General features: G+C 48.0%; 1 protein-coding gene across 7 annotated transcripts in view; it reads right to left on the bottom strand.

Moving 5' to 3' along the window:
* OPCML (opioid binding protein/cell adhesion molecule like) overlaps positions 1 to 16,630 on the bottom strand; it is a 696,918-nt gene that overhangs the window by 412,482 nt on the left and 267,806 nt on the right. Inside the window, exon 1 of one of the 7 annotated variants that reach the window (XM_077307206.1) lies at positions 15,523 to 15,571. The exons of the other annotated variants lie outside the window; for them this stretch is intronic. Coding sequence (XP_077163321.1) covers positions 15,523 to 15,556 — 34 coding nt within the window. The 5' untranslated portion in view covers positions 15,557 to 15,571. Of the gene's footprint in view, positions 1 to 15,522; positions 15,572 to 16,630 lie in introns of those variants that run through there. 7 annotated transcript variants of the gene reach the window in all.

Below are 16,630 nucleotides of genomic sequence, written 5' to 3'. Positions count from 1 at the left end.
GTATGGAAGGGCTACCTGCGCACTGTGCTGCATTTGGGTGTCTGCAGGCGTGCCAGAGAGGAAGTGCAGAAGCCAAGAGCCTTGGCATGTCCAGTTTGGTGTAGTGGTTAGGAGTGCGGACTTCTAACCTGGCAAGCTGGTCTTGATTCCCCGCACCTCCTGCACATGCAACCAGCTGGGTGACCTTGGGTTCGCCACAGCACTGATAAAGCTGTTCTGACCGAGTAGGAATATCAGGGCTCTCTCAGCCTCACCCACCCCACAGGGTGTCTGTTGTGGGGAGAGGAAAGGGAAGGCGACTGTAAGCCGCTTTGAGCCTCCTTCAGATAGAGAAAAGTGGCATATAAGAACCAACTCTTCTTCTTCTCCTCCTCCATTTGTTGAACTCCTTTTGGGAATGCAATGGCTTCCTTTCGGAATCCAAGGCGAAATGGAAAGTTTGCCGTGGAGGCAGGAGAGAAATATCGAACGAGAAGGCATTTAAAATGTAAAAATAGTACCTAATTACACAGTAAACAGATGTGTTTTCTGAAAGCAGAAGGAGAATAAGTTTTGAACGCAAAGGGATAAAGAATGGGAATCTGAGTAATAATGTCTTTGATTTTTAACTCGCCTCTTTAATGTGAAATATCGAACGGCCTTTCTTATCCTCATGGATTTTGACATCAGATAGTTAATATCGGATGAGCTGAGCAGCACGGGATATATAGTAATGATGAAAATAATAACATAGTGATAAAATATAGTGATAAAATAGATTGTTCATGGTAATTGAAGCAAAGGTCGACATAAAGATTATGAGAGGGAGAAGGATGTTCAGGGGGGGGGGCAGGGGGCTTTTCCTTTTGCTTGTTTGCTTGATCTACTGTGTAGAGCAAAGTAACCTTTCAATAATTATGTACACTGTTTTGTAAAAAAAAAACCTTTTAGATCTCTAGTATATTCTTATTCCTTTTTTTCCTTTCCCCCCTCAAAATGGCTGTTCTATAGGGCCAGGTCTCAGACAAAGAGAGAAACCATCTCCTCGGGTCTTGCACTGAATCAGTCAGAGTTGTCTGCTCAGACTGGCAGCATCTCTCCAGAGTCTCAGACAGAGGTCTTTCCCACCACCAACTGCCTGACCCTTTAACGGAAGATACCTGGGATCCAACCTGGGACCTTTTGCACGCCAAGCACATGCTCTGGGAAAATGCCAGGGCTGCAGGAGGTCTCTATGAGATTTGTGGCTATGTTAGTCCACAGCAGATGTTCCTCAATGCCAAGCAACATTTCTTTGCCTGCAGGCTCCAGTTTTCTTTGAGAGTGACAGAAGCAGCAGCTGAAGTTATCAGACGGATCTGGATGTTGCAAGAAGTTCTGGCAGTGCCACCCTGTGGCCAATGTGCGGTGCTACACATTTCTCCAAAACATGTTTCAGAAAGGGCACGCCTGACCCCTGCCTTGACTTAAAACAGGCAAAGCGTACTCTATCCCACCTCCGCAAACACAGGCAACCTGCTGCGGATCCTTATTCTTATTAGCAATTCATAAAGGACAGAATGAACTTTTAAAATTATATGTTCTGACCTTTTTTAACGAGACAAATCTCACACAAAAGTTCATCATGTTGATAGCGAACGCGCCGTCTGTGTTTTCGGGTGCTCTTTGGCAGCCACTGCACAGTCTCACTTTCTGGCTTTGAACTCGGGGCATTTCATGTAGATATTTTTACAAACTTGATCTAAATGGTGCTGAAAGAACACCGGGTCTTGCTCAATGTTGTTTTCTTCTTCTTCTGTTCTTTTGGTATTCCTTTTGAAAATGTCAGCTTCTCCGTTCGCTTTGCCCACATTTACCTTCGTGGTGTTAGCTCATTCCGTCACTTCGCCTTCATTTGCCCTTGCTCTCAATTGCTCTTGTTGGCAAGTGACGTCACCACACGGGGAAACCGGATTGGCTCTTTAGATATCATCAGTTTGGCTAATCCAGGAAGAAGAAGCATGATAATAGGGGAAAGGCACATTTGGAAGAGGAAACAGCAAGACTGGAGAAAGGCTAACACGTGTACACCCCAAGCATTTTGTGTTTGTTAAGTTCCAACAAGTAATTTTAGACTTATGGCGATCATATGGATTCACGTTCTCCAAAACGTCCTCATGTTCACAGCCCCACTCCGGTCTTGCAGATGAAGGGTCCTCATGGCATCCTTGATTGAGTCCATCCATACCATGTTGGGCCTTCCTCTTTTCCTGCTGCCTCCAGCTGCTTCTGGCATTCTTGCTTTCTCCAACAACTTCTCTTCTTATAATGCGGCCCACAAAAGCTTCAGTTTAGGCACCTTAGCTTCTAGGGCAGCCTTTCTCAACTTGTTCACCATTGAGAAACCCCTGAAGCATTCTTCAGACATCAAGAAACCTGGAGGTGGTGTACACATCCACCTTAGTCCCTCCCCCTCCAGGACCCTCATTGGCTATTTTGGGAGGGGTGGATTGATATAACCATGTAGGGTCGTATCGCCTAATAAATGTTTAACAATTTGTTTTAAAAAAACCCAATTAATTAACTGCCACCCATTTGAGAAACACTTCCAGGGCCATCAACAAACCACAGGGTTTCACAAAACCCCGGTTGAGAAAGCTTAGCCTAGGAAAAGTTCAGGCTTGATTTGATTGGTTTGACTTTCGGGGGGGGGGGTGGTATCTGCAAAACTCGCCTCCAATGGCACATTTCAAACGAACCCACTTTCCCCCTGTCAGCTAGCTTTCTTCATTGTGCCGCTTTCACACTCACACATAAGAAGAAGAAGAAGAGTTGGTTCTTATATGCCGCTTTTCTCTACCAGAAGGAGTCTCAAAGCGGCTTACAGTTGCCTTCCCTTTCCTCTCCCCACAACAGACACCCTGTGAGGTGGGTGAGGCTGAGAGAGCCCTGATATCACTGCATGGCCAGAACAGCTTTATCAGTGCTGTGGCGTGCTCAAGGTCACCCAGCTGGCTGCATGTGGGGGAGTGCAGAATCGAACCCGGCATGCCAGATTAAAAGTCCACACTCCTAACCACTACAACAAACTGTAAGAGTTTCCACCTGTGGAAATGGAATGTATACCTCTAAAATTGCTATTTTCCCTGCATAACTTGCAAGCCCATCTCTGATTCCAGGGGGCTTAGACGGGTTCCTCCAACTGAGAAGTTCAGCATCGCTGTAGCCCATAAAGGGGGGGGGGCATGAAACTCCATGCCTGCCGAAAAGTAGCTTCCTGCATCCCTATAGCCTCAGCAGAGGCCTCAGCTCACAGAGCTGGAGGTGAGACTCCCTAAATGCACTGAGATGGGACCAAATGCCAACCGGGTGCATTGCTCCTGGGAAGCAGCGCAGCTGAGCCAGAAATAATCCCCCTCCGCTCTCTAACATTCTCCGCAACTCCGTGAATTCTTCCTTCTCTGCCAGGCTAATGAAAACGAGGCCTTCTTCCAGAAGGTAGATTGTGGTTTCAAACTGAAAGGGATTGGGGGGGGGGGGGGGGGAGAGTGAGCGACTGATGAAGAACAGCGCCATCTGGTGACGCTCAAATCTCTTCTGTTGGAATACAGTGAAAAGCCAGAGCTAATCTGGAGTAATCGCCTCTCTGTAACCATGATTCACCCTTCCCCGCCCCAAGGCTGTCCATGTGAATGGCCCAAGCACCATCACCTTTTACTACTGTGCACAGTCGAATGCACTGCAAAGGTTTCCACTCTCCGTCCTTCTGATCTCAGTTTTTAGCAAATGACTAAAGGGGCATGCCGCATTTTCAGATGTTTGCCTCGGTTGAAATATGAGACAAGCATTATGAGTTGGGGAAAATATTCCCGGGTCTCTAACCATTATTTGCACTTTTGTATTAGCCACCCCGTATTGAGTCTGGCAAGAAAACGCTGGAGGGCGTCCCCTCAAGGGTCAAACATGACCCGGTGCTTGCACAGGGGATACCTTTACCTTTATTTCATAATTGGTACCCTGGTACCCACTCCGGCTGTGTATTGATGATATTATGGACATTCTACAATAGGAATTTTAGTGCATTTATAAAAGATTGTTGCATTGCACTGCCATTGTCGATTCTATTTTCAGTTTGCATCTGTTAAAAATTAAGATGAACATTTCCAATTGGAGTGGGGAGTTATTGCAAGATTTGCTATCATGCCTTCTCTGACTGCCCCCAGAGCTGTGTGACCTTGGGTGTCACAGTTCTCTCAGACCTCTCCCAGCCCCACCTATCTCACAGGGTGCCTGTTGTAGAGAGAGGAAGGGAGGGCGATTGTAAGCCACTTTGAGACTCCCTAAGGAAGTGAAAAGCAGTATATAAAAACCAGTTCTTCTTCTTGGTATGCTGACCCAGCCAGGGTCTTCTTGGTACCCAAGGCAACCATTGACCTTGGCTCCCAGTTTCTGCCATGGCTAATAAGATCTTTTTGAGAAACCAACACACATCACACAAAGGTTCCAGCTGCCCCATACCGTGAACCCGAAGCAAGGGACTTTCTAACACACACGGCCTTCACAACTGGAGGTGACATCTCCATCTTTGACCGCCCTCTTCTTCTCTGTTGCCCTCTCTAATTCCCTCTCCCACTAGATTCCCACTCACTTTCATGACCATCAGGACACTTTCTACTTGGTTATCTTGGACATGCAGTGAAGACCAAAAAAAACCCCAAAAACAAACAAACCCCCAACTAATGTATGTTCCCAGAGTCAGATCTTGGTTTCCAAGATACAAGAGAGAGAGAGTGATCAAAATGTCAGGGGTGGCCATTTGGGAGAGTTGCCCCGTGACCCCCCTTGCAAAGCTGCCCCAAGTCACTTTTGAGTCCTGACCCCCAAGTTGGGTCTCTGACTTCTCCCAGAGTTGGATTAAATTAAGAGATGCCTAGAAATATCGATATTCGATCCCAATGCAAAGATGGAGGGCCAATTTTGAGAGCCAGTGTGGTGTAGAGGTTAAAACTGTTGGAGATCTGGGCCCATTCTGCACACCTTGGATAATGCACTTTCGATGTGCACTTGCAGCTGGATTTTCCTGTGCGGAACAGGATACTCTACTTTTCAAGTGCATTGAAAGTGAATTAGCCAATGTGTGCAGAATGCATCCCATTCATGCTTTAGAAGGGGCTATGGGGGATATTCAGGGCTATCTTGAAAATCCCGAGTATCTGGGGGATAACCCCAACTCAAAAAAGGTGGAAACAAAGGGGCAGCGTTTGCTAACATCTAGCTTTTTTGGGGTCTGATTTGGAAATGGGCATTGAAGTCTTTGGAATGACAGGTGACAGTCATCCCCACACCGAATTTGACTTTCCACTGGGAGCAGGTACAGGGCAGGAGACTTCAGCCAGCTCTGGCGGCTTTGGAGGACCTGCGGCACCAAGGGGTTGCCAGACACCCCATCCCCCGTCAGCCACTCAGCCAAAAATAGCAAAGCAAGACCGGGAGGGGCCGTGAAGCCCAGTTTGCTTCACTGGTCTCCCTATTGTGCTGTTGGCAAGAGATGCATCTTGAGATAAAAAATGCAAAGCTGCAGCCCATTTGCATTGACATTTTGGGCTGGGGGGTGGGGAGGCAGAGGGAGCGGCTGGGAAGAAATAAAGTGCGTTATAGCGCAGAGTAATTTGGGACATTACCGCTGGCATCTGAATTACAAATCCGCCTCTCATTACTGGCGTGTTAACGGGAGGGAAGGCAGCTTCTCGGCAACACGCAAGGCAGAGCTTATTAGCATGAATTTGCATAATAATTATCTCTGCAGCAAGCAAAGGCTGTTGTGCCTTTCAAATGACAGCTTTCAGTGTCGTCTATTTTTTGGGGAGGGTGGGGGCGCTTTTGGTCTCTTTTCATCCACTGTTTTCAACTTGGATTATTCTTTCTAAGACTAGGGCATGTCAGGGGTTGGTCAAAGGCTTATTGTGGAGGGTGGGGGGATGTTAAACCAGGAAAAAGAGAGCCCAAAAGCTCATGACAGCTCCTCCCCTGCCACAAACGTTACCCATCTTGAAGGTGCTGCTGGACTCTTGCTTTCGTATGCTGCTACAGGCAGACTAACAGGGCATCCCATCTTGACCTATCTCCATAAAAGTGTAAGGCAGCTCTTTCCCACCTTTTGACCATAGAGGTAACACTGAAATATTTTTCATGTTTCAAGATTCCAGGAAGTGATGTCGGCTGGCCACGCCCGCCTGCCACACTCCTCGGCTGACAAAGGTTTAAATCAGAGGTGGTCAAACTGTGGCCACCAGATGTCCATGGACTACAATTCCCATGAGCCCCCTGCCCACGAATGCCAGGTTTAAATGAACAGGATCCCTCTCCTTCCCACCTTCCCACCCCTGGCCACTTTGGGAGGGGGTGGGTCAGTATTCTATGATTCTACATGAAGCTGTCTTCTATTGTCCAACTAGTGCAGTAGGGTCTGTTCTGACGGACACCCGGGAAGGGGGGATTTAAGCACAGAAGGGCCTTGCTCAGCATCTGCTGATCTTTACTCTTCAGATGCCTGGAATTGAATTTGGGACCTTCTAGATGCAAAGTAGGTGTTCTTCCAGGGAGTCGTGGCCCCCCCAAAAAAACTCTGGAAAAAATATATGAATCTGCCTGGGGCTGACTCAGACCATTGCTTTGTCTAACCCGATATGGTCTGCTCTGACTGGACTCAAGCACAGCTTGGTGTAGTGGGTCAGAGCGCGGACTTCTAATCTGGTGAGCCGGGTTTGATTCTCCGCTCCCCCGCATGCAGGGTTTGAATCTCCCTTCTAGCATGAAAGCATGCCAGGTGACCTTGGGCCAGTCTCTCAGCCTCACCAAACTCATAAGAGAAGGAAGGAAGGCGTTTTGGGACCCCACTGGGGAGAAAGGTGAGGCAGAAATGAAGCAAATAAAATAAACAATAAGTCAATAAAGGCCATGTCATCAGGTAAGAATCTTTCCTGCAGGGGACAATCATGCTTCCAGGCAGGGATGCCAGCCTCCAGGTGGGACCTGGGGATCGCCCAGAATTACATCTCGTCTCCAGACTACAGATGTCAGTTCCTTTGGAGAAATGCAATGTTTTGGGGGTCTATGGCAGTGTATCCCCCCTGCCCCTCCCAAACTCCAATTCCAAATCTCTGGCAGTTTCCCACCCAACCTGGATCAAGCCACCTTACTCCCCAGAACCAGGCACCCCTAGCTGCAGGGCTTTTGCCAGATCCCAAGTTTCCTTATTCCAGGGCCCAGAAGAACCCAAGATTCCTGCTGGCTTGGTAGGAGAGGGGAACCAGAAAAGCAACAAGGAAGAACCACTTCATGGAAAGCATGCCCAGCAACAGCATTATTCCACAGGAGCTGGTTAAATTCTAATAGGAATGGCTCCCACCCCCACCCCCCTTTCGCTGTCAGGCTGTTAGCCGTGAACTTGGGCCTGTTGGTGCAAAGTGTTAATTGTTACATGTGTAAGCCCTGTTTGCTTGCTCAGCATACATGCCCGGCACATCGCTCAGCCGGCAAGCCACGAAACACAGCGGTTGGCCTGAGGAGCAGCGGAAATGATGGGAGGAAAGGAAAAGAGGCCTGCTCTGCCAGATGTGGTCCCTCCAAAAGGTGCGTGGCCCAGAGGGTCAGCTCCAGGGGGATCACAGTTGTTTGGGGCAAAGCAGGAGGCTGCTGTATTGACAATGCCTTTTGACGGCGACAGGCCAGAAAAGGAGGTCTAGGACAAAACCACGGGATTCTCCCATGAAAGCCTGAGTGCGGGATCTGGATCTGGGAGACCTGCGTTCGAATCCCCACTCATGCCACTGAAGCTTGCTGGGGGACCTTGGGCCAGTCACACACTCTCGGCCTAACCCACCTCGCAGGGCTGTTGTGAGGACAAAATCGAAGAGGGGAGGCTGATGTGAGTCGCTTTGGGTCTGCATTGGGGAGGAAGGTTATTTATGCATTTACATAGTTAGTTTGTATACTGTCCCTCCCCGCAGTGGGCTCAGGGTGGTTTACGGCAACAACACCACAATAGCACAATAATCAAATACAGTAATAACAATACAATAATAAAACACCGTTTAAAACCATTTCTCTTCACCCTCCTAAATGCTCTTCACTGGCTATCTGGACAAGGAGGGGACAAGATGGAGGAAAAAGGAGAGACACAAACTGAGTAAATAAATAAAAATAGATAAATGGTAGCACATGCACACTATGGGAAAGATCCAGCTCCGTCTTCAAGCACTGGGGGAAAAGGTTCCTTTTTTTCAGCTTGGTTATTATGGGGAACCGGGCAGGACAAGAACGTAAAGGATTGGCTCCCAAAAGTGGGTGGGCAGAAGAGATTTCTTCCAGGGCAGACTGGCCAGGGATTCTGTAGGGTTTTTTGGAAGGGGAAATCATCTGGGCATGGAATATGGGTCACTGGGGGCGGGCAGCTAGTTGTGATCGTCCTGCCACTGTTCACATGTTACCGCAAACCCACAAAACACGTGTGTGCATCAAAGACCCACTCCTTTTTTGCAAATGATGCTGGAGGCTAGCACACTGAGATTGTATCTGCATGGAGCACAACGTGAAGGCTTGTTCAGCACACGCCGTACATGGATTGCACTTGGGTTTCCTGTCTGTGCAAATGGGGCTTCTCTGTCAGCCTGCCTGATCCCAGAGGGTTGGTCTTGAAGTCAAATTGCGAGAGGAAATGAGACATCCAGCGTTTCATAGGGGAACTGCAGGATAGCAACCCCTCCAAAAAAACAGAGAGAGGAACTATAGGGACCAGCCATCCTGTCTCACAGTCAAGCAGTTCTTCTGGAGAGCCAACAGCAGGGCAGAGAGGCTGAGGCCTTCGCCTGAGGTTGCCTCCTGGCTCTGGGATTCAGAGGTTTAGTGCCTCTGAATGTGGAGGCTCATAGCCATTGATATACTTGTCTTCCATGTATCAATCTAATCTCCTTTTAAGGCTGTTTATTCCTGTGACCATCACTATCTCCTCTCTGGCAGTGAATTCCACCTTTTAATCACTCTCTGTGTAAAGCAATATTTCCTTTTGTCTGTTCTGATCCAGCTGCCCATCAGCTTCATTAAAGGTAAAGGTAAAGGTATCCCCTGTGCAAGCACCGAGTCATGTCTGACCCTTGGAGTGACGCCCTCCAGCGTTTTCATGGCAGACTCAATACGGGGTGGTTTGCCAGTGCCTTCCCCAGTCATTACCGTTTACCCCCCAGCAAGCTGGGTACTCAGCTTCATTGGATGCCCTCAAATTCTGATATTTGGGGAGAGAGGGGGGAAAAAACCTCTTTAACTCACTGCACCTCAAACATAATTTTATAAACCTTTATATAATTCCCCCCAGTCTATTTTCTAAACTTGAAAAGTAAACTTCTGGGTCTTAAGCCCAGCCTTCTGTTAGCAAGATTGGTATTTATTTGCAAAAGGCACGCCTCCTCCCCATTCACTGCCTCTTGCCTGCGTTATTTATGTTTGGTTCTGAAGCAGGCCGTCCTTTCCAGGCATAGTAGATTTACTTAACCGCAGCATAAAGTCAAACAAGAACCCCTATTTAAAATCCCCCTGGGGGGCATCGTGGTCCATTGCAGCAAAATAATCAGGAGTGTTACAGTTCTGGGAAGACTAAATAAATGTTTATTCCAGCATGACTTTTTCACAGACCCAACTTGTCAGCAGAATAAGATGGATCCTCCCTTGGCAGACATGAGGTTCTCAGGAAAAGGAGGGAAAAGGAAGGAAGGAAGGAAGGAAGGAAGGAAGGAGGAAGGAGGGAGGGAAGGAAGGAAGGAAGGAAGGAGGGAGGGAGGGAGGGAGGGAGGAAGGGAGGGAAGGAAGGAAGGAAGGAAGGAAGGAAGGAAGGAGGGAGGGAGGGAAGGAAGGAAGGAAGGAAAGAGGGAGGGAGGGAGGGAGGGAAGGAAGGAAGGAAGGAAAGAAGGAGGGAGGGAGGGAGGGAGGGAGGGAGGGAGGAAGGAAGGAAGGAAGGAAGGAAGGAAGGAAGGAAGGAGGGAGGGAGGGAGGGAGGAAGGAAGGAAGGAAGGAAGGAAGGAAGGAGGGAGGGAGGGAGGGAGGGAGGGAGGGAGGAAGGAAGGAGGGAGGGAGGGAGGGAAGGAAGGAAGGAATCTGTAAACAGCAGTTGAAAGGCTTGTGATATTTAAAGATATGCTGCAGAAACATTAGAGCCATGTAGAACATAACGGTGGCTCCTTACTTCAGGATTTAAGAATCTGATGCCCTCTCAGAATGGCAAAGTAAATATTTTGAGAACGACGGTGCTCCTTAATTAGTAAAACAATTACAAAGTCTCAGACCTCAACAAGTTCCCAGTCTTGCTACAAATATACTTTGTGTATTCTCCATGTACCTTCCTAAATGAACCATAAGAGGGCGCCGTGTCCCTTCAGTTGTTTCCCAACTCAGCGTCTTGGTCTTTTTGTACTGATTCTCAACCAACCATCCCATCCAAATATTGAATCCTACACAACAAATACGACGACGGAAGGCCAGTGCATCCATTCTGATTAACCCACATCTCCCAGGTCTTTGCGGAGCAGAAACAGAGAAAAGAGAGAGAAAAAGAAAGAATATATATTTGTGTTTCGATACATGGCTTGAGAACTGAGGGGTGGGGGTCGTGGTGGGAAATGCAGGTGGGGAACGGGGATAAGCATAGAATCCTAGAATCCTAGGGTTGGAAGGGACCTCCTGGGTCATCTAGTCCAACCCCCTGCACTATGCAGGACACTCACATCCCAATCACTCATCCACTGTCACCTGCCACCCCATTGAGCCTGCACAGCAACGGTTTATAGCAGGCATGTCAACTTTTTTAGCTGGGTACAATGCTAAGATGTGAACCTACTAGAGATGACAACAAATGTGTCCATAACAGCAATGCACCTTGAAAAATATTATTCCCATTGGAGTGGGAATGCACTTGGTTTTGAATTGGTGCATCTCGGGTCAGTTTTTGGAGGTGGATGTGTATGCTTGGATATCCCCTTTTGGGGAAGAAGATAGCTGCAGCATGGGAACAGAGACAAGGTGGAGGATCTCAAACACAGGAAGTTGCCTTATAGCTACTTTGCCCCCTTGGTCCAGCCAGGTCAGCATTGCCTATGAAGATGGGCACGGGTCTATCCACGGTCTCACGGAGAGGTCTTTTGTGTCACCTCCCAGCTGATTCTCTTAGCTAGAGATGCCGGGGATTGAACTAAGGGACCTTTGGCATAGCAAGCAGATGCTCCACTGCTGAGCGCTAGCCCCTCCCCAGACACCTCAACAAAAACCCATATGTGGCAAAGCATGTCATGGCATCCTATGCAAGAGAGTCCCTGGCCACAGGCCTCCCTCCTCCAGGAAAGAGAAGCATGCACGGCCTGTCCTTGAACCTTCTGCTTTTTGCATAATCCGGGGAGAAACCCAAGAGGAAAGAGAGCACATTCCCCGAGTCACAGCTCCCAATTATCACTTCCCTAGCCGGGCGTGCCAGCGCAAGAGAGGCTGTCTTCCACCTGCAAGATTTCTGTCTGCAACGCGTTCTCCCCACAAAGCAATCAGTCAAACGCTGAAAGCTATTTGCAAGCTCCGTCTATGGCCGAAGCTGCTGAAAGCAGATTTTTTCCCCCTTGGCCACCTTGGTTTTCTACAGTGTTTGCCAAAAGGAGTTTTGCTTGCTGGGGGTGGGGGAGAAGAAGAAGAAGGAGAATTGGTTTTAATACCCTGCTTTTCACTGCCCGGAGGTGTCTTAAAGCACCCTGCGACGTAGTTGGGGCTGAAAGAGCTCTGACAGGACAGCTCTGGGAGAACAGCGCCATCAGGGCTGTGAGGAGCTCAAGGTTACCCAGCTGGCTGCATGTGGAGGAGGAGTGGCGAATCAACCCCGGCTTGTCAGATTAGAAGCTGCCGCTCTTAGCCACGACACCGCACTGGTTCCCACAGTCGCTGGCTCTGGGCCGTGTGGCGACTTGACCTGTGACTTCACCTTGGCACAATTTATTTAACTGCAGAAGGCCTGTGAGAAGAAGGGTCAGAGAAAGGAGAGGCAGCATTTGCAGAACAGGAGGGTGCATCCCGTGGAGAAACGTGTCTGTTCTGTTCCCATGCAAGCGGAGTCCAGTTTAGCTCAAAGGAAGTAGCTCAGTGGTCCGGAAGTGGCAGAGGTGGAAGGAAAGACCAGGCCAGCACGAGACAGATGGAAAGAGACATAGAGGTGAGGTTGTGTAATGTTATTTACGGTTGCCACCTTCTAGGTGGGGACTGGAGATGTCCTGGAACTACGGCTGGCCACCAGGCTATAGCGATAAAGTCCTCTGGAGAAAGTGGTGGCTTTGAGAGCTGAGAAGATTTGGCAAATTTATACCCCAATTTTCATCACCTGAAGGAGTCCCAAAGCAGCTTACAAATGCCATTCTCTTTTTCTCCCCACAATAAGGAAGGAGAGGTAGAGAGAGCTCTGAGAGAACTGATCTGCAAGAACAGTTCTAAGGTCACTTTGGCTAGTCTGAGGTCATTCAGCTCATGATTTGTTGAGTTAAAAAAAAAGTATTCCTGCTTGTTCTGAATGAAGTTCCGAACCATTTCCTTGGATGACCTCTGAGTTCTAATATTAGGCAACATAGAGAAAAAGCTGCCTCTACCCCCGTCAAGATGTTAGGGAGTTATTTCTGTCAATGCGTACGTTTCCTTAGTCTGCTTTAGATCCCCCTGTTGTCTGTTTGATGATGAGAAGGTTTGATAATTCTCTTCTTGCAAGCCACCGTAGCACCAGGCTGTGGAGAGCAAGCACGCAAATGCATTCCCATAAAATTAAAATAAATAAAGGGGAGCCTGGGATCAAGAAGGAAAAGGCAAGCTCTGGAAGTAACCCTCCCCCCCAACACACACACACACATACACACAGCAACAACACCAACTCCCTCCCAGGGCTATGACCCAGCTAAAGAAACAGTGAGGGAGAGGACATCAGGAAGCAGGGATTTTGAGAAACTGCTCTAGCCAACTAGAGATGGCAACAGCGCTGGGTACAGATTCGTTTACTTGCTGATCCATTATTCTGTCCCACTCCATGCCCCCCTACCCCAGCCCACCCTTGAAGCTGCTGGCAATCAAAAGACATAAACAATCACAACACACACACACACAGAGACCATTCTATAATTACACTAAAATCAAATTACAGCAACAAAATCAATGAAAATAAGGACCTCCAGCCACAATCCCAGCAATCAGTTTGACAAGCGTTTAAAACAAGCAGATGTGAGATCCCACTTAACGGGGATCAAAGATGCCCATGGATACATTCTGCCAAAAAGAGAGGGAGAACAAACAGCTGCTCCCCCCCCCCCCACCCCTAAGCAGACAAAACAATGTTTGAACCTCCTGCAATGCTGAAAGATGCTTTCAGAGCAAGGGTTTATGGAAGATCAAGAGCACTAAACACGCATGCCTGCTACACACAACCCTGAGATTCCAGAGGAGGGCTGAATGAATAAAGGTGACATCGGAGATGTCTGGAATCTCCCAGAGTATGGTCAAGTTGCAAAAATCGAGGCCAGCAGGCCAGCAGGCCAATAAGTGGGCGGTGATAGCCCTTTAAGGACTAACCACTTTATCGCAGTAGAAGCTTTCATAGTGGTTAGTCCTCGGGTGCAGGGAGGATTCGAGCCCAAGGTAAGCCGCTTTGAACACTTGAACTCTCAGGCACCAAAGCTTAAGACACAATAAACCAATTCATCGTTAAAAGTCTTTGTTATTCGGGGTGGCAGCAGATTAACAGAGTCTGCCATTTGCCACAATCCATCGGCTAGTGATTGAAGTTCCACGGGGTTTTGCTGTAACAGTATTTTTAATTTATTTATTGTATGGTAGAGTTATGCACTGGTCAGTCCTAGAGGGAGATCAGCCCTGACTGTTCTTTCGAAGGCCAGATCCTGAAGATGAAACTCAAATACTTTGGCCACCTCATTTGAAGGAAGGACTCCCTGGAGAAGAGCCTAATGCTGGGAGAGATTGAGGGCAAAAGAAGAAGGGGACGACAGAGAATGAGGTGGCTGGATGAAGTCACTGAAGCAGTAGGTACAAACTTAAATGGACTCCGGAGAATGGTAGAGGACAGGAAGGCCTGGAGGATCATTGTCCATGGGGTCATGATGGGTTGGACACGACTTCGCACCTAACAACAACAACAAGAGTTATGCACAGGAAATGTATAATATTATGAAATAGGTAACCAAGTAGAGTTGTAGATAACGATGCTTCTGCTTCTAATCCAGGAAGCTGGGTTTGATTCCGCAGTCCTCTACATGCAGCCAGCTGGGTGACCGCATGTAGCCAGCAGGGCCTACAAGATGGTGGTCTTCTGCCAGGCTTCTGGTTGGGTCCAGTGAGACAAATGACATCTACTGGGCCCTCCCTACGAGAGACCCCTTCAGACCACAAACTAGTTCCAGATGAACGGCAGGCGTACTAAACCAGGACGGTCAATGTGGCTATCATTTTAAACTGTTGACAAAGTTGATTTTAAACTTAATTCTAATTAATTGTTGCAACTATCAATTGCTGTCCATTTGAATGAAATGCACTGCCCTGTGTGCTCGGAACAAACAAAAAAACAATAATTCATCTTCCCCCATCTTATACCTCCTGTGAAGGAGGCGGGCTGAGATAAATTGACTGCCCAAGGCACCCAATGGACATAATGGCAGAAAAGGGAATTAAGAAGAAGAAGGGGAAGAGTTGGTTCTTATATGCAGCTTTTCTCTACCTGAAGGAGTCTCAAAGTGGCCTCTAGTCACCTTCCCTTTCCTCTCCCCACAACAGACCCCTTGTGAGGTAGGTGAGGCTGAGAGAGCCCTGATATTACTGAAGAAGAAAAAGGGTTGGTTCTTATATGCTGCTTTTCTCTACCCGAAGGAGTCTCAAAGCGGCTTACATTCGCTTTCCCTTTCCTCTCCCCACAACAGACACCCTGTGAGGGAGGGGAGGCTGAGAGAGCCCTGAGATTACTGAAAAAGAAGAAGAGTTGGTTTTTATATGCCACTTTTCTCTAGCCGAAGGAGTCTCAAAGAGGCTTCTAATTGCCTTTCCCTTCCTCTCCCCACAACAGACACCCTGTGAGGGAGGTGAGGCTGAAAGAGCCCTGATATTCCTGATTGGTCAGAACAGCTTTCTTGCCCAAGGTCACCCAGCTGGCTGCATGTGGGGGAGGAGTGGGGAATCAAACCCAGCTCACCAGATTAGAAGTCCGCACTCCTAACCACGACACCAAGCTGGTTTAAGACTAGTTTTCACAGATTCTACTGTAAAACCCTGATTACTATCCTCTACCAGCTCTCTTGAGACCACTTCATAACACTTCCCGGGTTTTCGGTGGGGGGGATTGATATTTGGTCTGTTGGAGCGTAACCCCTTCCACCAAGGAGGGCTGGGTAAGTAAGCAAACTGCCCTCCAATCCCCTGCCACTTATTGTTGTCTGAACACGTTGACTGTCTACAGTAATAAAAATCACAGTCATTTGGGGCCCATTATATGCAACTTACCATCCTTTTTACCCCCATTCATAAAAATCCACATTCTGAAGACTCAACTTTGCTTGACAGTGTCCTTTTTCATGTGGAAAATAGGTCTTGTTAAGGCAAAAGAGAGAGAGAGAGAGAGAAATCAAAAAGACAGCCGAAAGCCAACTTGCATTTAGCAATTTGCCATGCTGCAAGGGATATTGTATGCAGGGTTCGTGCAAGAGAGCAAGGAGGCACACAAAAGTTGGAGACTGGGAGGGGGGGGGAGAGATAAAAATCACATAAATGGGGAAAAAAAACCTTACAGGGCGGGGAGGGGGAAAAAAAGCTTTTTTATATATTTCAACAAAGAAAGTCATTTTGGAGCAGGCAACACGCTTTCTTTTTCAAGCGGGCATTGTGTGACAGCGTGTTTCCTTTTCAAGATTTCAGATTTGTTGTCATGTTTGAGTGAATTTCATTTTATCACAATCAACGCCTCTCTTTTGCTCGTCGCCACCTTCCAGCCGCCACCAGAACATTCGGCGCCTTGCCAACCCAAAGGCCACACTGAGGCCAAAGACATTCCCAGTCAAATTCAGCCAGGGGGAGGGAGGGGGGAGGATTTCAGCAGCAGAATGTCACCTATGCAAAGGTAATTTTTAAATTCCCTTTCCTCCCCCTCTCGCGTCTCCGCCCCTCCCTATACGGTTAAATTACTTTCGGATTATTTATGTGGGTAGAGGTTAATGAAACGCTAATGATGTTAATGAGCCATGTGTTACCACAAGCACTCTCCTCTTTTTTTTTTCCAAGAAAGAGATGTAATAGCTGTTTTCCTTCCCTTTTAATCTTTTTTGTCATTTGGGAATTACAGGCCAAAGCAATTAATGGCTCACACGACTCACTCTCTCTCTCTCCCTCCCTCCCTCTCTCTCTCCCCTTTCAGTCACAGACCAGTGGGGAAAAGAGAAGGCTGTTAAAAATCTGTTCCACATGTCCACAGGTGAGAAGCAGGCGCACGCTGGTGCAACGTGGCTGTTCTGACCGGGAAGGCAGGAGGGATGGCGAGTGGAAATTCGCCATCGGTTGAGGCCTTCCAGCAACAGGAACTGTCCATGGTCCTGAACACATAGTTGCCATTGGCTGC

Source organism: Paroedura picta, chromosome 12 (genome assembly GCF_049243985.1).
Source record: "Paroedura picta isolate Pp20150507F chromosome 12, Ppicta_v3.0, whole genome shotgun sequence".
Taxonomy (NCBI): Eukaryota; Metazoa; Chordata; class Lepidosauria; order Squamata; family Gekkonidae; genus Paroedura; species Paroedura picta.
The sequence above is the reverse complement of the archived record's forward strand: the minus strand, read 5'-3'. Positions and strand labels throughout refer to the sequence as shown.